This window comes from Pseudorasbora parva, chromosome 15 (genome assembly GCF_024679245.1).
Source record: "Pseudorasbora parva isolate DD20220531a chromosome 15, ASM2467924v1, whole genome shotgun sequence".
In the NCBI taxonomy this organism is placed as follows: Eukaryota; Metazoa; Chordata; class Actinopteri; order Cypriniformes; family Gobionidae; genus Pseudorasbora; species Pseudorasbora parva.
Window position 1 is genome coordinate 6659066 of NC_090186.1, and position 23434 is coordinate 6682499.

At 38.8% G+C, this 23434-nt stretch overlaps 2 protein-coding genes across 4 annotated transcripts in view; one reads left to right on the plus strand and one right to left on the minus strand.

The window, feature by feature from the left end:
- The window catches only part of bach2b (BTB and CNC homology 1, basic leucine zipper transcription factor 2b), a 130126-nt gene extending 113857 nt beyond the window's left edge, over positions 1-16269 (plus strand). For all 3 annotated transcript variants that reach the window (XM_067416897.1, XM_067416900.1, XM_067416899.1), the window contains 2 exons: positions 7382-7588; positions 10967-16269. In XM_067416897.1, coding sequence (XP_067272998.1) covers positions 7382-7588; positions 10967-11428 — 669 coding nt within the window. In that variant the 3' untranslated portion in view covers positions 11429-16269. The remainder of the gene's footprint in view (positions 1-7381; positions 7589-10966) is intronic.
- A 4038-nt stretch (positions 16270-20307) lies between these two features.
- gja10b (gap junction protein alpha 10 b) lies at positions 20308-22632 on the minus strand. The gene is made up of 3 exons (XM_067418457.1): positions 22531-22632; positions 21029-22443; positions 20308-20346 (listed from the first exon to the last, which is right to left on the minus strand). Exons 2-3 carry the CDS (start codon positions 22424-22426, stop codon positions 20308-20310), a joined length of 1437 nt encoding a protein of 478 aa, XP_067274558.1. The 5' UTR covers positions 22427-22443; positions 22531-22632.
- Positions 22633-23434: the final 802 nt, after the last annotated feature.

Sequence of the window (23434 nt, forward strand, 5' to 3'; positions counted from 1 at the left end):
GTATTTAAAAAATAAATAATAACGGAAAATGTACAGGTAATTTTCTCCCAGGAGATGATCTAGTAATTTAATCCTTAAAACACAACCTAATGCAATGTATAATTTGGAATACAGGTAAAACGGCTGTAAAAAAAAAAATATATATATATATATATATATATATATATATATATATATATATATATATATATATATATATATATATATATATATATATATATATATATATATATACAGAAATGTCCTTAATATTTATAGTATACAGTACATTCTGCTCTATTTTTGCTGACTTTTTTTACAGTGTAGATGAAGAAACTCCCATCTCTCTCTCTCTCTCTCTCTCTCTCTCTCTCTCTCTCTCTCTCTCTCTCTCTCTCTCTCTCTCTCTCTCTCTCTCTCACTCTTCTAGTGATATGCAATACAAACACCCATAATTATCAAAGAAGAGACTCAGTTCTTTGTTTTCACAGCAAACGGCAGGTAAGAGAAAGAGCACGAGAGAGAGGGAGAGGAGCAGCAGACAAAGAGGGAAACAGTTTCAAAAATAGCTTCAGCCTGCTGCTCGAAACAATGAATTCAAAGAGGAAGGAAGTTGTTAAACCGTAGGCTAATCATAGCACTATAGTGTAGTCCTTCTATGCCAGTCCAGATACTGGAGTCAAAGCAGGTCTGTGAACATAGACCGTATCACTTACCCTCTGTGACCAGTGTCTATTCAAACAGGAACAGCTCAGCTTCAAGAATATTCCCATATCGTTTGATTTGTCCTGACTTCACACACAATATTACATACTTTATGAGGCCAGCTTGGAAGATACTGGAGGACTGAAGTCTCTGCGCTTTTAAGGGCAACTCACTCTGACAGTTACCTGAAGATTTCACCGGAGAGATTTCAGTAGTGGGGGTCAAAGAAAGGTCCTCAAGTTAAATAGCAATGCCCTACTGAGGATCGTACTCAAAACTTGGAGAAGATTTCTCTACCATTTTCTTTACGCTTTAGTCATTCGGATACACTGGGTGAAGTATTGATCTCGAAGTGAGTGGGTGTGATCAGAAAAATCCCACAGATGACAATCTCACTCTCAGTTCTTCATTTTCATTCTTGAAAATCACGGTGCAAGAAAGCATTAACCCTTTAGTGAAGCCGCCTGCGTCGCAGGAAATGAGGAGTGAAGTCAGAACCATTTCTGTTCCTCTCAATCCGTCTTTAAAAGCCAAGCCGCTCTCTCAATATGAGCCGATTGTGGTCTACAAATTATTCGTCAGACGTCGCATTGCTGAGCTGTAAAACCGCACGATTGAAATATGCTCAAGGTGAAACCTCACTGTTTGACACGGATGTAACGTGTTTCTGTTTAATGAATGTATGTCTAGACTGATGTCATAAATACAGTGCGATTTGCAGTTATGTTGGAATATTGATTATTTATTCTACGGATTTTAAGGGCACATTACCAAAGTTTAGATTAAAACATTTTAGGGGAGCAATTTCTGCTCAGACCTTTTGATTCATTTAGTGACACATCACTAGTGATAGAAATCACCTTGAAATTGAGCGAAAATTACAGTAAATACATCTATAATATTATAAAAAAAATGTCATTTTAAATAAATGCTGTTCTTTTGGACTTTCCATTCATCAAATAATCCAGAATGGTCACCGTTTTCACAAAAATATTAAGCAGCAGAACTGTTTTCAACATTGATAATGATAATGAGAGGTTTCTCCTCTTTATCTAATTGAATGTAGATAACAGATATACGATTATTAGTGATATTGCTCATACAGTTTGATCTTGGAATAATTGATCCAGTTCACACTTAAATTTGACTATAATTGTAGACTTTGGTATCTTGGGAATATGTTTGAGACAGTTAACTCCGTCCCCGCCATTGATAGAAATTTCATTTGCAGTGACAAATTGGCTTCCCATTGGCTTAAATTGCTTTTAATAGGTACTCTATATAGCGCCTGATTACAATTCTTACAAAATCGTTTATAAAATCATAATAAATGCTGTTTAAACTAAATTATAATGACCATTTATGTTCAAATTAGTTAGCTAGCATAACATTTAGATTAGCAATTAGCCTGATAGCTTAGTTTATACACACATTTGCTTACCCTACATAGATCGCAATCATTTTTAATGTAATTATGTGTTAAAGTAAGTGTTACATGTCCAAATATATCAGCTATAAATAAAATGAATGATGTTCAATTCACTTAATATGAGATTATTTTTTATTAATCAACCGTTAATCAAAAGTAAGAAATTACGTTAAGTAGGTTTTATTATGCACTAATGTGCTTTTGTACACATTATATAGTAAGCTATGCATATTTTAAATTAAGCTCATTCATACTTAGGATAATCATTAAAGGTGCAGTGTGTAATATTTATGAGGATCTATTGACAATTCAATATAATATACATAACTGTGTTTTCAGTGGTGTCTAAACCGCTTAATGAACTGTTTTGTTACTGACATAACTGACAGTATGGGGAGACCCGAATTCGAGGGAGGACCTGATTTGTCATTACACCGTCATTGTGTGAAAACGCTTCCCTGCCATTGATGGAAAGTCCCGGCTTTCCGTATTTTCACTGTTATACGCCATGGGCACTATGACACATGATCTGAAAGAGTATAGAGTTTCCTGATCAAAACACATGCAAAAGAAGATGCAGAAGCAAGCGATATCTTATGTACTCATATGTAAAATAACGCGATCATCAGAATTAAACAGCATATAATTCATAACTGCCTAATGTGACTGAATGAAATGTCGACCCAGGACGAGCTACAGGACTGAAGCTTTGGGGGTGTTGATGGACTCCATTTATCTGATCCAGATGTAGTCTTTGACTAAAATGTGATTTTCTCAGTTTTCTGCTCAAAGCATTGCCCACATTCAAGTGTTGATGAAATAAAAGGAATGCATGAAGTTAGAATAAAACAGATTTTTTGTTTAAAAGGGTCTGTTCTTTCTTTTTGGTATAAGATATCCTCTGAAACTGAATTATTGGAGAAAAATCTGAGATGCTGGATATTAAACTCTCCATTTGCCTCGCCATTTAATCCCATCTAAGAGAAAGAGAACTCATCCTACAGGAAGGTGCTTTTTACTCCAGATGTGTTACATTAGGAATTTACCACTGACCTAGACAGGCGTTCATACAGGCCATTCATCTTAGGCGTACACATTCACACACAGGCAGACACTATGGTCCTGATGGGGATGAAGCCCCATGGTGACCACGGACAGGCCCATCACTCCATTAGACAGAGTGAGTGTGTGTGCATGTGCGTCTGTGTCTGTGTCTGTGTCTTTGAGAGGGGGGCGCGTGCATGTGTGTGTACGCGGAGAGCTTTCCCCCATTACTCAGCCCCTGTGGAGAGTTCCAGTAATAGCAACAGGGCCGAGGGAAGAAAAACACGAGAAGAAAGGAGGGAAGAAGAAAAAAGAGGAATATCTGAGGGGTTGTTTCAGACTGTTTTCTTATCTGTGTCACATGGCGTCTCATTACTGAGACATGTGAAACGAAGGGATGCATAGCAGCACAGTCGTGTTTCTGGGAACGTCTGAAGGACAGTAATGATATTCAGCACACAGATGATCTAGTTACCGCTAAAGGCATTTAACTGACCAAACGACTTGTTTGCACATTCAAATCATTTCCGCACACTCCCTTTTCATTAGACAGGAAATTAAGCGCTCAGAGAGACGGTGTGCCGGTAATATGGCTAAAATATCTGTGTGTGACCTCAGGCATTTGGCCTCTCTCATTCCAGTCACCTCTTTTGTCCGTCGCCTTCCCACAATTCCCTGCTGCAGATGTCCATGCTTGGAGAAAGGAAGCAAGGGACAAAAAGAGTGGGGCCAGTAACAGACGAGTCCTACTTTTCACTCCAGACCCATTTCAAGAATAATGACCTATAGAAAGAGTGAAGGGACGAGAGAGAGAGAGAGAGAGAGAGAGAGAGAGAGAGAGCGAGAGAGAGAGAGAATCGGTATCACGTTTGAATTTATAAGTGCCGCTGGTGAATGTTCCGTCATCTCTGCCGGCTTCCTAAACTGGTTCTGGTGGTAAGACTCTAAATATAGACATCACGCTTACGCTATTGCCACACACACACACACACACACACACACACACCTCGAACCAATAGACCAGAGAGGGGAAGGACACATGAGAAGGTCGTAGAGAAAAGGCGTCTCCTTGGACCGTGTAAAAAGACATTTCTCTCTGTCTAGTCTAAAGGCAGCCTAAAAATCGCATCAAGACAACACAAATTCACACACAGCGATTCTCACTGTCGGCTGAGCTGTGAGAGCAGAAAAAGGTCTGTCCATCATTTATTAATGATGCCGCTGCTGTGACAGAGCGGGCCGACCTGCCAGTGCTCCGGGCCCCCTGCTGCTCTGAGCCAGAACGGGCCAGATCGACACTTTCATCTTCTCTCAGTCCCGACCAGAGTCACCGTGGGCTTCCCAGCAGAGCGGTCCACTTCACATGGAAGAGTCGCTGCACCGCTGTGGTTCGGGTTTATGGGGTCATAATCACACTAAACCCATGTGAGTTCTTAAGTAGGGCAGCACTCTATAGCCAGTATACTGGTTACACTATGGTTGCCTCATTCATGAACCACAGTAGTTTATGTGAGATGATGTTCATGGCCAAAAACGGACAATATCAAAATTCTGTAATATTTGGTCTAAATACATTAAAACCAATCATTTTAAATGCTGCAAGTAAATATAGGCAAGGTATATATAAAATACTGTAGAGTATAATTTTGAGATTTTTCAAAAAAATATTTTTTTACGTGTTATAAACTAAATAAAAGGAAAATTAGCACACTGTAAAAAATTATTTTGAGTTCATTGAAATTGAAATTTTGAGTTAATACAATGAACATTTTTTGAGATTCGACAACCTTTATTAAAATATTATTAAAATATTTTGTAAGCATATTGGGTAATTATGTGTGTGTTATTTCTGATGACGCAGTGAAACATGCCAAAAAGTGCTATTTTCATGATTTATCAAATTTTTTATGTGGTTCAGATACAAAAATATTTTGAGTCTCTATTTATTAAACAAATTTCCTTCATTGTATCAACTCAAATATTTAATTTCAATAAACTCAAAATTTTAAGGCAACCAGGTTACTTACTTTTTTAAGTTAAACCAACAAAAACAACCAAATTTTTTTACAGTGCATAAACAAAATTAAAAACCCAAATTTGGCCAATACAAGTACAATTATCAATAAGGTACCTACACTGTAAAAAAAAATCATATGATATGATCAATAAGTTACATTGCTTGTTAAGCAAGATTCACCTTTTTTAAAGTCAGTTTAATGTAATTTGAAGTTAAAATGACTTAAACATCCAAGTTGTTGTACTTTAATTTAAGACAGCAACTCTTTTACAGTGTATATATTGTCAAATGTATGTACCGTGTTTCCATGTGGTGTTTGGTATAAATTATTAAAATTATAATAATTGTATTCATATGGGATGCATCAAATGAATCAAAATTGAAATTTACAACATTGCAAAATATTCATATTTCAAATAAATTATTAAATTCTAAATTATTATTATTAAATTATGAGCTTTTTATTCATCAAAGAATCCTGAAAAAAAATCATGGTTTCCACAAAAAAATATTAATCAGCACAAATGTTTTCAACATTGAAAGTAATAATGTATGTTTCTCGAGCAGCAAATGATTTCTGAAGGATGGAGTAATGATGTTGAAAATTCAGCTTTGCTATCACAGGAGTAAATTACATTTTAAAATATATTAAGATATAAAACAGTTCATTTGTTTATTGCATTTACATTTATGCATTTAGCATACGCTTATATCCAAAGGGACTTAAACCTGAGGAGTACAGGAAGCAATCTGAGATGAAGAGGCGAAGAAAGGCAAAGTGCCTTAAATACAAAGATTTGGAAATAATTCTTTAAAAAAAAGGAAATAAAAGAGTAGCAAAATCTAGATTAGGGAGGGAAAAGAGAAAAAAGAGGAGGAAGAGTTAGATGTTTTGTTTTTTGTTTTGACGATAAGATTAAGTGCTCATGGAAAAGTTATTATTAGTTTTTACCTGTCTTTTGAATGAAGTGATGATTCTGCCATGCGTATGGATGTCAGAAGATTGCTCCACCAACCGGGAACGGTGAATATTGTACTTTTTTATCAAATAAAAGCAACTTTGGTGTGCATGAGACTTGTTTAAAAATTTTTTTTAAAAATCTTACCAACCTCAAACTTTTGAACTATAATGCATATGCAATAAGAAATATTGGGTTGCATTTTATTTTAAGGTTCAATTCTCACAACTAGTTGCTTATTGGCATGCATACTAGTATATTGGCTGTTTATTAGTAGACTTATGAAGCACATATTAATGCCTTATTCTGCATGAGCATAATCTACATCCCGTAATCCTAAACTTAAACACTACAAACATTAATAACTATTAAAAAGCAGTAAATTGGGAGTTTATTGAGGCAAAAGACGTGAGGAAAACTTTTTCTTAAAGGCATTAAAAACAAACAAAATGAAACAAATTTTGTCAGATATAAGAAACCAGTATCTGTGTTCAGTACAAAGACACTGAATGTCTCCCTCAAAACCCTGATCGACTTTGCGCTTCAGTTAAACTCATTTTATCCCCGATGAAAGCGCTCTCTGACAACAGCAGGGTGTCGAAGTATGACAGGAGGAAAATCCATCCAGACTATGATGGAGAGAAGTCAAGTGTCAAATATTGTCAAACATCCAGAGTATCGCACTCATTGTACATGAAGGAGAAATCATGTCCTGCTGGGTGATATGTTCAGAGTCCGCTGACAGCTTAGCTGGTTAACAGTTGTCATTTGCATACTCATGCCCTCTGGTGATCACCTGACAGGAATGTAAAATTCTGCCGTTTGGCTTTTTTCTTATTTCTCTGACAGAAAGATGTTTTCTTGTTCCTATCGTTCTGAGTGTTGCCTGCTCTTTTGACCTCTTTGTTAATAAGTGATGCTGCTGGTGGATGATGTAAGCTTGTGTTAGACCTCGTGAGAAACGCACGCTGTGAATGTGAAGAACTGTGTTCTGCCTCCATCTAGTGGTGACCAAACACATTGCAAATTAGGTTACATATTACTACCTTTTATTTCATCAGAATACACGGATAATTGTCAATGGCCGTTAATGGAGAAAGATGCTTTTTGAAACAAATGGTGTAGTCACTCTTGTGTGATGTCGATTGTGTTGAATTCTCTTGTTCTTAGATGAGCTCTGTGGCCTTGATTTTATGGCCCGAGCTTTCAGGAAGAATAGTAACACTTCGCTCTTGTATGTCTTTACAGGTCAAACTTCCGTTCCCTGTCGATCAAATCACGAATCTTCCTCGCAATGACTTCCAAATGATGGTGAAAATGCACAAGCTGACCTCGGAGCAGCTGGAATTCATCCACGACGTGCGCAGACGCAGTAAGAACCGCATCGCGGCCCAGCGCTGCCGCAAGAGAAAACTTGACTGCATCCTGAACCTTGAGTGTGAAATACGCAAACTGGTACGTACACAAACACAGACCGTCTCGATCCTGCTGTGTGTGACAAAACATCTTTATTGTACACGGGGGCCTTCAGGTTGTTATCAATCACCACGAGCGGCAAGGGACCTCGTCTCCTTGGCTGTCACGTTGCCATGGCAGCACGGCTACCTGTCAATCACAGAGCCGGTCCCATGCTGTTTTCGTGATGGAGGCGGAGCCGACTGTCTTTGATGTTTGAAGCCATGTATGTGCATGGAGCCTGACAGCCCGCGCTTTGATGCCACATACACATCCTCCATATAATCTCGCAGAAAGCAGCAGGAGATATAACTCTGCTCCTCTTCTCCTCCTTCTTCGCCTCTTATCTTGGAGTTTGACGGCTATATTAAAGCACAACTGAAATGAAGTTGTAGAATGAATACATTTATGAAGACAGGAAATCTGTGGAGTGTGTAGAGCGGGAAGACCGTGTTAGTGCTGCAGGGTGACCTACATATCTCAGTCGGTCCCTATAGATCACTGTACGTTCATAACACAGTGTGTGTATGCCTATGTGTGAGGACCAAATGTTCTCGCAGGCATTGTGGGCATCCCCAAAAATGGATAGTTCACCCCATTTACTCACACTCATGTTGTTCCAAACCTGTATGAGTGTCTCATCTGTTGAACACAAAAGATGATATTTTAAAGAATGTTGGTTACCGACGGATGAATAGCTGCCATCAACTGTTTGATTAGCAACCTTCTGTAAAATATATTATTTTGTGTTCAACAGATGAGAAACTCATTTTTGGAGCTATCGCTTTAATAAACATACTGAGTATTGTTAAAAGAAAGGAGTGGATTTTTACACTAAGTGACAATAGCAATATATTCCATTTACACTAGCCTATATAAAAAGAGCAGTTCTTTGCAATAACTGCAAATAGTTGTTAGATGCTATTAATACTGATAAATAGTGTAGGTGCAAATATTATTTGCACCTCAGTATTGTTGTACATTTATCAAGGTGCAATAATACCACAGTGTAAATTACTATATTTATTAAAATAAGAGAATGGATGCCATCTTGTTGGGACAATAAAGCCCTCCCTACACCTACCTTTTACCCAATAAGGATTGTTGAATCGTTAGGCACTTTTTCTCTCCTTTTCAAATATTTTCTTCATGTGCATTGAAATGAAATGCCTTTCCGATCTGATATGTGATGAGAAAACGGAATGAGTTTGGCAAAAGGCGGGTTTGAATTTGGGTCAAACTTCCCAATGACACACACTCCCTTCGGCCTGTGCCACTGTAGACGCTCAGTAGAGAACACTTTATGTACCACACATTGGTGGATGGGGTTAGTGTGAATAGCCTTTGCCAACAAGATAGACTATTTACACAAATAGACACTCCGGAAATGGAAACAAACATAATGTACATATTCTCAATAAGCATTTATTTCAATGTACAGGGTCCCCATAATAAAGCAAAAGCTGTGGATATTAGGGAATTTTTCATTTGTGATTTTTAATCTAGGAAAAGTCATGGAAATTGGTCAAAGGAAACGGTTATGTCACCAAAAAATGAAAACTGTCATTAATTCCTCACTCTCATGTCGTTCCAAACCTGTGAGACCTTCGTTCATCTTCAGAACACAAATGAAGATATTTTTGATGTTTCTGAACCAGCCATAGACAGCCACACCATACCAACTGTCAATGTCCAGAAAGGTAGTCAAGACATCATTAAAATAGTCCATGTGACTTCCGTGGTTCATCCTTAATGTTATGAAGTGTTAAACAGTGCAGCGCTTCCAGGTTCTACACCAGAACGCCGACTCATTATATATCTATATTCGATATAAATACAATGAAATATTTCAGTGCTGTGAAAACAACAACTGTGAAGAGTATTATGAAATATGTCCTAGTGAATGTAAAAAATACAAATAAAACTGTAATGTATGATGATATTCTATAAATATTTATATTCAGTGTAATTCAGGAAAATATACAATAAAAACTGCATTATCAGAGGTACTATAAAAATATTTTAAAATGTAATTTATTCCTGTGATTGAAGCTGAATTTTCAGCATCATTACTCCAGTCTTCAGCGTCACATGATTACAAATCATTCGAATATGCTGATTTGGTGCTTAAAAACATTTCCTGTTATTATATTGCTGTTTAATATATTTGTGGAAACCATTATGCATTTTGTTCAGGATTCTTGACCTTTTTTTACATTATAAAAGTCTTTACTCTCACTTTTGATCAATTTAATGCATTCTTACTGAACAGAAGCATTTATTTATTTCTAAAACTTATAAACTTACTACTGTTAAATCCAAATAATATATTTTTTTTTTTTACTCTGAACTAGAATATGTCGTTGATAGAAATTGTCTTTTTTGACATCTGATGTCATTTGAGGGTCTTACTGATAAAGTTTAAATCATGAAAAGTATAAACTGTCACTTGATCTACACTGTAAAAATTTATTTAAAAAAATAAGTTGCCTGGTAGCCTTAATTTTTAGTTCACTGAAATTTAAAATTTGAGTTAATACAATAAAAAAAAAAAAGAATTGACAACCTTTATTCAAATATTATTAAAAGATTGTGTAAGCATATTGGGTAATTGTGTGTGTATTATTTGTGCACTGTAAAAAAAATTGTTGTTTTTTGTTGGTTTAACTTTTAAAAAAAGTAAGTAACCCGTTGCCTTAACATTTTGAGTTTATTGAAATAAAAAATTGAGTTGATACAATGAAGGAAATTTGTTTAATAAATAGAAACTCAAAATATTATTGCATCTGAACCACATAAAAAATTTGATAAATCATGAAAATTTGGCATGTTTCACTGTGTCATCACACATAAAACACACACAATTACCCAATATGCTTACAAAATCGTTTAATAATATTTTAATAAAGGTTGTCGAATCTCAAAAAATGTTCATTTTATTAAATCAAAATTTTAAGGCAACCAGGTAACTTTTTTTCTAAATATTTTTTACAGTGTAATGATGCAATGAAACATGCCAAATTGTGCTATTTTCCAGATTTAGCAGATTTTTTTATGCGGTTCAGATACAATAATATTTTTTGTTTCTATTTATTAAACCAATTTGCTTCATTGAATCAACTCAAATTTAAAATTTAAATAAACTCAATTTTAAGGCAACCAGGTTACTTAATTTTTAAAGTTAAACCAACAAAAAACATGTACAGTGTTCAAACCTGCAAGAAATCTTCTCCACAATCTCTGCAAAGTGCTTTCTAAAAAAAAAAAAAATCCAGCACGACTGGAAAGGTCATGCAAAAATAATGGCTATTTATTGGTCAAAAAGTGTGTGAGCTGCGCTACACACAGGTTTTAAACGTGTTTTGTGCGTGTCCGCAGGTGTGTGAGAAGGAGAAACTCTTAACGGAGCGCAACCAGTTGAAGGCGTGCATGGGAGAGCTGTGGGAGAATTTCTCGTGCTTGTCTGAGGAGGTGTGTCGAGACGTGCAGCTGAGCCCAGAACAGGTCCATCACTACTGCCCCATCCTGCGCCCCGGCAACACCGCCTCCGTCGCCCCCGGCAACCAGGCCCTGCCCGCCGGCAGCATCGACCTCACCACCTGCTCCACCCCCGAACAGAGCTTCCTCAAAGACGGACAACCGCGACCGGCCCAGTGGAAGACCGGGAACGGCTCGGAAGACGCAACCAATGACAGGGAGGAGCAAGAGGCCGGCTCCGCCTACCTGGAGGCAGGGCTGTCCCTGGAACAGTCCAATCAGACGGTGACAGTAGACTTCTGTCAGGAGATGACAGATAAATGTACGACCGACGAACAGCCCAACAGAAAGGACTGTACCTAATGACGGTGGTTTCTCTGTGTTGACTTATGTTTTTTTTATTATTTAATTTAGTTACGTCTTCTGACAAACCCTCAAAACTCGAGGGCTGTTGAGATGGCCAGCCTCTGCCAGTGTTTTAGATTTTTTTTATATATATATTTATGTCTTTTTAATTGTCTTTTTTTAAACAAAGGTCGACACTACAGTTGTCTTAACAGCAGCAATACTGTTCTCCAGGTTTTCTCTCATGATTCAGCCATGGCAGAGTGGCTGAGACCTTCTCACGATGGTGCTACACCTTTCCATGACAGTGGCAACACTGTCTGTTTCCAATTACAGTCCATTCAGATGGGATGGGCTCTGACCACATCTCAAATTCAGACCTCTATGGACCTAGCAGCAGCATTTTGCGCTCTCTCTCTCTCTCTCTCTCTCTCTCTCTCTCTCTCTCTCTCTCTCTCTCTCTCTCTCTCTCTCTCTCTCTCTCTCTCTCTCTCTCTCTCTCTCTCTCTCTCTCTCTCTCTCCCCACCCCTCCTCCGTTCACTGTTCCCGCCCTCTACCTCTAAATCTCCATCACTCCTTCTCTCGTCTCTTTCTCTTTGTGGCCCTTGTCACAGTAAATTCAAACTCAGGAAATATTCTGAATGTTCAGTATAACTCATGAAAAAAAAAATAATACCGTTTTTTTTCTACAGCAGCTAGACTGTAAATGTCCATATGCAAAAATGTCTTCTGCATCATACGTTTGTAGTGTCTGTGTACCGCAACACTTAATTTGTTCAGATGGTGGTATCTTAAAAACATTCCTCCTTTGCCTTCCACAGCACTGATACGAAAGAAAGTAAGACGGAAAGACGAGCGATTGGAATCGTAGTTTCGGACACCTTTTGCGTCAGCAATACTGTACCATTGGATGTTTTCGAGAAGTGCTTGCCCGGCGGAAAGCGTATTGTAAATAGTACGGCGCATGGAGACGGTCTCGGTAATATTGTACAGGTAGAACATTAGATGGCTTTTTTCCGTTGATTCGTTTTTTTTTGTTTTTTTTTCCTTTTCTCTGGGGTTTGATCAAGCACCTTTTTGCCACGAAGGGAAAATCGTTGCTGTTTCCTGTCTCGAATGAATTCCCCACGACGATGGGTGTGCTTAAACTCAGGAAACTAGCATTCTTACACTCACGCATGCACACACACGCTCGCATACGAACCCCCCGGAGCGGCGCATAGAGCCCCTTGCATGTAATCTGGATGTAAACGGTGTGCGTAGTGGTGAGCTGTTCTCCTTTAAATGTGAAAACGTGCTCTTTTATCAGTATTTACAGTGTGCTTGCGGACGCCTCCGAACAGTGTTATATAAAACAAACGTCATCTCAATCCCACTCCCTTTCAGTTCCGCCCCGTTTTACTGCTCGGACAGGAACAGGAAATGATGTTGAACTCAATGACTCCCCTCAGCACTCTTTGACCGTTTAGCACTTCTGAAAGGGTAGATTTCTTTTTCAGGAACCCTAAAAAGTCTGAAATGGAAGCACTTAACGCGGACACTTAAAAGTGTCTCTCCCGGCAGATGATCTTTAATGACATGGTATCTTATAAAGAACGTTTTCAGGTTCATTTAAATCAAATGAAAAAGTTCAAACTGCATATTTATGGAAGACACTAAAAATCAATTTTAGGGAGCATGGAAAATCTGCTCTGAATAAGCCCATTCTTTAAAGTCGTTCTATATTTCCCTTTATTGTACATTTTTTAGACACGTATGTCCATACTAATGGGATTGCATGCTGCCTGTATGTTTTATATAGTTTGTTTAGAGTTTCTTTGCCTCAAAATGTAGGCCTCGGAAAACGGTTTGAATCCCGACGAGTTCACTCTGGTTTGGTTGAGCAAAAACTAAGAGCGTTTATCTTTTTTTAAAAATGGATCTCCCAATAAAGGGCTTCTCACACTGATCTTAACCCCGGGTTATCGTCGTTCTATACACCGCTTTTAACCCCGGGTAAAGGAGTGTTTCACACTTGTAATTTAAAATGGGGGTTAGCATGCTTTTTACCCGGGGTTAGCACCGCTTTTGCAGTGTTAAGCACACATTGCGGTGCCAAACTTGTACGGCGTGAAACGATGTGGTGTAGATGCTTAGCATCCGACAACCAATCACATCTTATATTCACGCAATTTGGAAACACAGTCACAGACGTTTCTGCGCTTGATAGGAAAAACGCAACAATTGCAGTGAAAAAGTGTCCGTTTCATAGTTTGAAGAGTTTAAAACTTAATATTACAGTAAGATGTGTGTAATATGAGGACGCGCAGTGCTAGAGCTTACGTAAACGGGTCACGTGCTGCGTTTGTCCAATCATTAACACCGACACCACAAATATTAAATATTACCCAGGATTCTGTTTACACGGGGTTAACTATTTCATGTGCGAAAAGCCCTTTAGTAATGCAACAGTTGGGAGTGCCCCTTATTTGACATAGTTCCGTATATTATTTAAATGATCTTTGACCCCTAGAGCTCTATGTGTGCGTGCTTGTGCATTTGCGAGTCTGATAGTTTGATATTCAGACACGTTTGAACTTGTAATGCATCCCCTCTCCCTCTCGTATGCAAGCGCACACACACACACACACACACACACGAACACGTGACACTGGGTAGAGTGTCTCTCCTAGGGATGTAGAATCTAGAGGTGTTGTGATGGATAGTTGTGCTGTTGTTTTCATTGTGGATCTGTTCTTTTTCTCTTGCTCTTTCTCTTTTTCTAAAGAAATTGAAACAGTATTTGCCATTTCAAAATTGTGATCAGGTACAAAACTAGAACTAAAGATTTATGGGTCCAAGTGGACATTCGTGCACACATATGCAAATCATCCCTATAATGAAGCGTTTTCTTCTTATTTCTTGTTGTACACATAATGAATAATGAAGCGTGGAAAGCATGACCTTCCACTTGACAAGCACACTGTCGTACACTTGAGAATCTATGTCCACAATTTCTGGAAAAAAAAAACTAAAGGTCACACCTGCATCAAGGCTATCCAAAAACATTTTCCCAAATCTGCTTTTATTTATGTTCCTCGCATAGCAATGTATTTGTGGTGTGCTTGCGTATTTCTGGGCCGTACGTGGTACGGCTGACTCCTCACGCTTGCACACTTGGCCTTAAGAGCCTGGGGACGCTTCGGTTCAGCCACAGACGTTGAAGAAGCGGCGGAAGAAACCGAGAGTCTGGGTGGCAAGGATTGGAATTCTGACCTCTGTTAGCCTCTGTTACTAAAAGCTGCATCATGTTTGCCTCCACGGTGACTTCAAGGGTTCGTCCTGGTCACGGAAAGCCTCACAGGTTAAATAAGCTTATTAGCTCTCCTCTCAACAACACTTCTGCTAGTTTTTGTTGTTTTACAGAGGTTTTATTTTCATAACGGACTCGTGGTTGCTCTTGTATCTTGTCTCAGGGTGCGTGCCAACGTGTTTTTTTTTGTTTTTTTTTGGTTATGTTTATTTGGTTTTCAGACATTTTTGATGGTAGCTGCTGAGCTCAGCTTTCGTTTGTCACTTATTTTTGTGTCTTGCATTTTTGTGTCTTCTTATAAAGCTAATGGGTGGGTAGCATTTTTTTTTTTTTTTACATTTTTTTTTTTTAGAGTTTCTAAGCTAAGAATAATTGATGCGTAGAGAAAACCAACCAGATTTGCACAATTATTTTGGATAAAAAACCCCAACAAGGGCTATCTTGAAATAAAATCCAGCAATTCGTTTTTGGTTGTAAATTGGCTGCAGCCAATCGTTTAAGCTTTCGATCTGCAAAAGATGTGTATTTTAAGCTTCGGTAAATGTATTGAGAACCGATATCTAGGTAAGCTCCTGTCTAATGTTGTTCGGATAATTTGGTTTCATTCGTGCTGCTTCTCAGAAATATGAACACTGGCGTTCCAAAGGATTGCTCAAAAACTTGCCTTTTTCACGATTTGCTTAACTTTATAAAACATTTGGTATTTGGACTGAACGCGCAGGCAGAAAATGGCGTTTGAAAAAGGCAAAATGTTTACAAAAAGGTGTCGGGTTTTACAAGAATTTTGCCATGTACATAGAAATGACGAGGCTCGTTCGAATGGATAGGTTTAGCGTTCCGTCTCTTTGTTTTGTACGTTTTTAAAGCGAACAGAGAAATGGCCGTTTGATAACTATGCTCCTTTTCCTCAAGTTGTCTTTTTCGCCCGACGGGGATGCTCCAGTGTACCATGAATACAAAGTGCACCTCCAACTTTGCCTTAGAACTTCCAGAGGCCATAGTTCACATTCAAGTGAAGTGTGTATGCAGGGGCTGCGAGCCCCCATGTTTCGGCTAGCAGAGCGGACTCTCTCTCTCTCACACTTATCTACCTGTGAAATCCTTCATACCTCTCATTACTGGTCAATGACTGTATCAGCAAACTGCATCAGGTGTTTTTTCTACATGCTTTTTACACAGATTATATGGATTATTGTATTGGTAGATTTTGGTGCATCATTTTTAATGGAATAGCTCTTTGGCTAGTAGTCACACGAGTTGTTTTTTTCTCTCTATCTCTCTTTCTGACTCTCTTTATTGCATTTTTTCTAGAAGACTGTTTTGTGTTAATATTGTCGATTTGAGGTAGCTGTTTCTTTGCTTATTCTGTACTAAGAGTTTTTACTTCTTCTTTTTTTTCATTTTGAAATGCTACATGACCCTAATGAATTTAATGACTTAAAAACCAGTGTACATACGGTATTGTGCAGGACTCATTTTCATGCATTTCAATTGCTAGTGTTATATAAATTACAGATTTTGTCTAGACACCATTTCTGTTTATGAAATAAAGAAACATATCATGTACGTTGTGTTATGATTGCATGATTCTCCGCTCACTGAGTATAAAGAACCATTTTTCTACAGTTTATAAATAAACTGTGTGCATTTAATGTGTGTCAACAATATATGCACAAGTTCACACTTACATCAAATTAAAAAGAGTAAAGATTATCCGTATTTGCCGTGCTGTCCGAGGAGGGCTCCGTGCTCTGAATTTTTGCCCGCGGTTTAATTGTCTGAACGTGCTTCTCCTGAAATTTGTTAATAAAACATCACTATGAGCAATATCACACAAGTAGGATTTTCCAATAGGATTTTCCCATAGGCTTTTGGATTATCACAAATAACAAGCTCTGTGATCAACACAAGTTTATGAATCTTACACATTTTGTCAATCAAGATAATTATCACAAATGAACACAACTTTTATTCATTTTGAAGCTTAAATACTTGAAGTGTTTAAGCAGTCGCCAGAAGTAAAAAGCTAAAGGTAGGCTATAAACAAACTACCATGGTCGCTCGACTTCAACAGACCATCTATGGTGGTGTTGAAGTCGAGCGACTGTGGTAGTAAAGCTTTCAACAACTAAATCTAAAAACATTAAAACAACCAGGACATTTGATAGTTGATAAGACCACATTTATAAGCATAATGAGGCTGTAAAAGCGACTGATTTACCTGTTCGGCATGATGACATTTAATCTCCTCGACAGCCTCTGTAGCCCCATTAGCCACTTGTTAGCAACCACGTTTTCAAGACATGTAACCGCTTCACGAGTCGAGTAATACTGGTGTATTTTATGTCACAGAATAAAACGTGAAAGCGTCTTGAACTTGTATTCACCACACACCTTAGTTCAGCCATTTGCCCAAAATCCCATAAAAAAAAAAACATTGACCTCGGGACGATGGATCCGGAAGTGCTAAAATGCTAACTCACTTCTGCATTTTGACCTACAAAGTGATGTCTTACCTGCACCACTCTTTTACATTTATACAACAGTTCGAAGGCACAAGTGAGTAAATAAATGTCTTTAAAAACACTCTTGTCCTTCCGCCAGAGATTCAAATCTCAAGTTGACAATTGAGCCCAAGCCGCCGTTACTAATTCTAAAACGTCACTTTAGAGCTAGTAACGTTGAGTCGCTTCACTGAAGCTTAGTGTATTATTAAGCTGCCATGCTTTACATACCTAAGCTAGCCTGACAAGCCAGACCCACATCAAGATGTTTGGTCTGGAAACTCACCATTGACGTCTCAATCCGAGGGGCGGGATAAACGGTTGTCTTTCAAACTCCCTCTGCACGCGTTAGGATAGCGCTATAACCAACCAGAGCAACGAAGGTGAAAGAGCTCGCTGATAGATTAAACATTCGCCGAATCCAGGCGGCAAAACTCTGAACACATCTTCCCTTCTTAAGAATGACTTCAGTGCCGTTCTTTTCTCAGAGAAAAGCTTAACTCCAAGTCTTCCAGAGTCGCGGTCAAAGCTGATTCGAAAGACCGCCGTTCGCCAGTTTCTGTGTTTACTAGAAGCACACAAACGCAACTCGGCTGTCGTCATGTCGTCACCGACTCTATACACAATGTCATTGGCCCGGCAAGAGTAAGGGGAATACAGCTCAGAAGTGTATTGAGAGTTGCTAGACGACATTCGCGGGCAGATTAAATTTGCTGCCGCTAGGGTGCGTCTAGATTTCTAGGCTATTCCTAAGCAGCATATGCTGTTTTTTTCAACAGTGTGTTGTCTTTATCATTTTAAAATATTTCCCAAACCAGCGATAAAAACAGCTTCCTCGTTTATAACCGAAAATTTGATTTGATTAATTTGAAATTACAATCACTAACGGGCCCTTTTCCGATACCAAATATGGCATATTATTTAAATGATATAATTATATAAACTAATATTTATTGAACAATAATATTTAAACTAAAATTTCTATATTTTGTAAGCACCATTAGATATTTATGGAAATAAATCAGGCAAAATCAAAGTCAGCCTTCATTCTCAAGGTCCTCTTTCCAAAGGTAGCCTACTTGTTTTGTGTCCAAGCCCTCACACTACACGGTGAGTTTTATATCATTTTTCTTTGTCACAACCATGATAAGTCAACACAGTCGCACAAACTGTAAAGATATTGTTGTGGGGATCATTAAAACCCCTATTCAAAATATGTTTCTGTTTAATCATCCTGTTAGTCAATTCATTCTATTCATTTATTCATTTATCAGTATTTCCAGTAAATATTTAACATCGTTTGGCATTATATTTGTAGTCAAGAGATAGACAAGAAAAATGAAAAAAAAAAAAACATTTTGTGAGGAAATGAAAGAATCAGATGCACCCAAAGATGAACCGCTGAAGCAGTTGAACAGATTAATCCAACATAATCACTGTGTTTACAATTTGTGTATGTAGTTTTGTGAACCTGGTTTGCTGTACTCAGGAATCAGCGGTAAACATGATTGCTGCCCTACTACTCTAGGGGAGCCTGTGTGTGTGTGTGTGTGTGTGTGTGTGTGTGTGTGTGTGTGTTAATGAGGTCTGGGTCAGCCTGAAGTCAGTCAATAGATCTGTATGTTGCTGCCACTAACGGAAATTTAAATAACTTTGATCGGCAGTGCAATGAAACAAGGCATGTATTAGGTCAACAAATGATAAACAAATTATAAGCTGCTGTACATTATTCTAGTGTTAAAGGTCAAACATTTTTATAACAATATTATAAAAATGTTTGACATATTATGTAATTCTCCACTAGGTGGCAGTATCTGTGTTCTTGTGTTAAGCCTGAACTCACTCGCTTCAGAATGGTATATAAAGTTCAGCTCCTCCTCTCTGGATGTCTAATGGGGTGGAGGGGACGAGTTCTGGGTAGGGTTAGGGAGGGTCTGGTGGTTGCTTATTCCAGGTAGTGCTCACTGCAGAGCATCTGGAGCTCAAGGGTGGAGCTTAAAGGGTTAGTTCACCCAAAAATGAAATTGATGTCATTAATGACTCACCCTAATGTTGTTCCACACCCGTAAGACCTCCGTTCATCTTCACACACAGTTTAAGATATTTTATATTATTTATGTAGGCACACTATACTGTCCATGTCCAGAAAGGGAATAAAAACATCATCAAAGTAGTCCATATGAGACATCAGTGGGTTAATTAGAATCTCTTGAAGCATCGAAAATACATTTTGGTCCAAAAAATAACAAAAACTACGACTTTATTCAGCATTGTCTTCTCTTCCGCGTTTGTTTTCAATCCTCAAATAAAGATTCAAACGGTCATGAATCAGCAGATTGATTCATGATTCGGATCGCGTGTCAAACTGCTGAAATCACGTGACATTGGCGATCCGAATCATGAATCGATACGCTGATTCATGACCGTTCTGCTCTGGGACTAAATATAAAATATCTTAAACTGTGTTCTGAAGATGAACAGAGGTCTTACGGGTGTGGAACGACATTAGGTCTGCAGTGAGGAGCTAAGAGAGCAGCCGATAGCCCAAGTGTGCATCACTGCAGCCCGGAGACCTCCAAACGGTAGGACTTACGAAGTAGTCTGGAATACACAATAGGGCGGGGCTCATGCGGAAATACCCAAGCGCTGTGAATGATGATGGTAGGACATAGACACAAATAAAAAACACCAATTAAATGTTAAGATTTTCCATTGTACATTCAATTTGATTCATGCTTTGTCATTATGGTGATTCCTCTGTAATTGTTTTGACATTGCCATACAGTGATGTTGAGGCTATTAAAACCATTATGTGTATAACACAAAAAAGCATATGGCTGGATAATATAGAATATTACTTGTAAAATTCAACAGTATCAAGACGAAAATTAACTATATTAAAAAGCCCTTAAATCTCGCCTCTTTCAAACATATCCAATGATAGCCACCATCACCATCCATAGATTGTAAAGAAAAGAAGAAAAAAGAATAGGCCTAATTTTTGTGAAAGCATTTATTGAGAGTAGCACTACAGTATGTAAGTCATCTGAATTCATGTGCAGTAATGGAGTCAATGAAAATTCAGCCAGAAGCCAAAATGTCACTTTTTCATGATTGAAGACAGCTCCAGAATCATGCTCTGAAAAAAAAAATAATTATTATTATTCATGTTTACTGCATGAATCATAAGCCATCAAATCAAAATCTACTATATACTGTGAACTTAAAAAATAACTTTGGTGTTAGTTTTTTACACTTCAGTCAGTTTTTGTCTTTTCTTTGTCTAAAATAACAGGCGTATAACATTCAGACGAGTGACGAGTAATATATGAAAGAACTTTTCATATGATAATGTGAACCTATCAACATTTAACAAAAACAGGTAAACTTTCCTTTAGCTTTAATTATGATGATCTTTCTTCGTTTCCTTGAGAAAAATAAACGTTTTCATGATTTCGTTGACGAGATTTGACTGTTTGTTGACACTGTTCACAACACATTCTAGCTGGTTGTTCAGTCTCACATATCTTATCAATGTCTCTCTCTTAGTTTACGAATAAAAAACATGATGCTAAGCTTTATCTGCATATCAAAGTGACAGACAGAGATTCATCTTTACTAAATCTTTTTGGGACACCACGAGCAGGAGACTATAATGTACATTGTGAGTTTTTAAAAGTTTCGCTAAGAAGTGCACAATAAATGAATAATGCTCGTAAACTGACGTTTTCTAACTTGAAACAGAGCAGAGGCTTGAGCCCAGAAACAGTATTAGTTTCGACTTAACCAGTGGAAAGTGGATTATATGTTCCCCTACTCACCATTGACATTCTGCGTCCACTGGCAGGGGGTGGTGTTATAGCTGGACTCTCCCCCTGAGCTATACGATTGGCCTCCGTGTCCGATCCACTCTTGGAGTCTGGACTATCAGATGTGTTCTCTGAAAGCCCCCGTGACATGAAGCTGGCTTTCCTGGCAGTGGGGTAAGTCCCGCTGTCCGGGGAATCACTCTCCTCGCTGAAGTCTTTGCTGACGCGGCTCTGCTTCCGTAATGCTGCTGGTATCTCTATGTGACTCGCTCTGAGTGAAGCTCTGGGCAGCTGACCAACATTTTTGGGTGGTCCGGAGCCCTTGGGCCCAGACTCCTCGCTGCTGCAGGAGTGCTGACGGTTGTCTAAAGTGGACCGTCGTTCAGTGGCTCCCAGCTGTTGGAGAGCCTGGAATTCGGGCTGGCTGGGAAAACGGTTCTGCCTGGGCGGTTGCTCAGATCTATTAGGGTCACCGTTTGGCACCTCATGGCTAGATGGAGGACCAGCCATTGGCATATAGAAAGGCAAAGTTGCCATCTGTCCATCTGGCACCACTGCGAGGGAAGTGTGCGTCAAATGCATATGTTTTTGTGGTGAGGAATTTGTAAGGATGCATACTTGTTGGACCATGGAATTTTTCTTTGACCTGCAAATGCTATCTTCATCTCCGTTGTACTTGGATCCATATAAGGTCTGCTTGATCTTTTTCACACCAAGATGGAATATCTCCAGGAGGTTGAGGAACAGGGACACCCCTGCAATGACCAGCATGAAAATCATAAAGATGCTCTTCTCGGTTGGCCGTGAAACGAAGCAGTCCACACTGTTGGGGCAGGGGTCGCGCTCACACTTGTATAACGGCGCCAGTCCGATGCCATAAAGCACATACTGCCCCACTATGAATCCCACTTCCACCACCGACCTGGTTAAGATATGCAACACGTATGTGCGCAGCAAGGAGCCCCTCAGAGGAGCCTTCCTCACCTTCTTCTGCTCTTCCAGCTTCTTAAGCTCCTTCTCGATCTTTTTGTGCTCCTCCAAAGCCTCCGTCTCCTCCAGCTCCACTTTCAGATGAGCCTTCTTCCTGTGGCGCTCCTTCTCCAGCGTCCTGAGCCGGTAGAGCGCATGTCCCATGTACACCAAAGATGGTGAGGAGACGAAGATGATCTGTAAGACCCAGTATCTGATAAGAGATATGGGGAACGCCTGGTCGTAGCAGACGTTCTTGCATCCAGGCTGCTCTGTGTTGCACACAAACTCACTTTGCTCATCGTCCCACACGTCTTCCGCAGCAACCCCGAGCACGAGCATACGGAAAATAAAAAGAATGGTGAGCCAGATTTTGCCCACAATGGTGGAGTGAATGTGAACCTCCTCCAAGATACTCCCTAACAAGTTCCAATCTCCCATTTTCACATGGCCTAAAACTGAAAGAGTGAAGGTTATACATTACTAGGACAAAAGTATTGTTTATGAGACAGACAGACAGACACCCATACAAAATAAAAACTTACATTTTAGTGGTATTCACAAAACACTTTCATCCCACTAAAAACAATATGATACAACTCCAGTATCCTTTCATCCTCATGGGAGTATTTAGTACTCCTCTGTGGACCTCGCTCAGTTGAATGAAGTCCAGTTTCTCTGTGCATTGAACTCATACAATGCTCATATCGATCTGTAGGCTGGACGGTACCCTGAGGGGGCTAAATTGCATCACAACTGTTGAGGGCAGTTCAGGGGGAACATACAATCCTAAAATACACCATGGCCTGTGTGGAACTGTGCCAACGTGAATGTTCAGGTAATTAATAATGAACTGTCTGAACACACCCAACATTCTCTTAATGTTAATCCATCTGTGTTTGGAATAGCATGTGACACACTACTTTTACTATTATAGTATAAAGTATGTATACAGCAACCAGTTTGCACATTTTCAACACACGCAGATGGACTGCTAAGGCCAAAATGTGCAATAGCCTATAAAGCATGAAATACTGTATCCCGTAATGCAATGTTTGACTTGACTTTCCATTTCCAGTGTGACAAATTCCCAAAATAGTAAAATAGCTAAATTGATGCAATTAATCCGTGCAAGTTAATACACAGAAAACAAATGTTTGTCATTGTTGCGGTAATCTTTAATCAAAATCTGGAAAATTACTTCCGGTCTGGAATCGGATTCCCTTCTCAGATGATGTCAGTTTGATGGCGTAGGTTTGAAAATGCGTAACCAATCCGCTCCAACCATTAGTCTGCTATGAGCGAGAGATGGAGAGGAGCGCTGAGGTAAAACCCTGCCCTATATTCAATATTCCCTTTCACTTGGAAATACGTCACAGCACTGAAGAAAACTCACTTGCTGCTTCCGGTTCACTTCCGGACTTTAAATGAAATGTGCAAAATTGCACT

Excerpts from the sequence above, each read along its gene's own strand:
- gja10b (XM_067418457.1), bottom strand. The coding sequence starts at position 22,426 with ATGGGAGATTGGAACTTGTTAGGGAGTATCTTGGAGGAGGTTCACATT. Across the intron at positions 20,347-21,028 it reads GTGGACGCAGAATGTCAATG|AGCATGATTCTGGAGCTGTC; the intron begins GTGAGTAGGGGA and ends TTTTTTTTTCAG.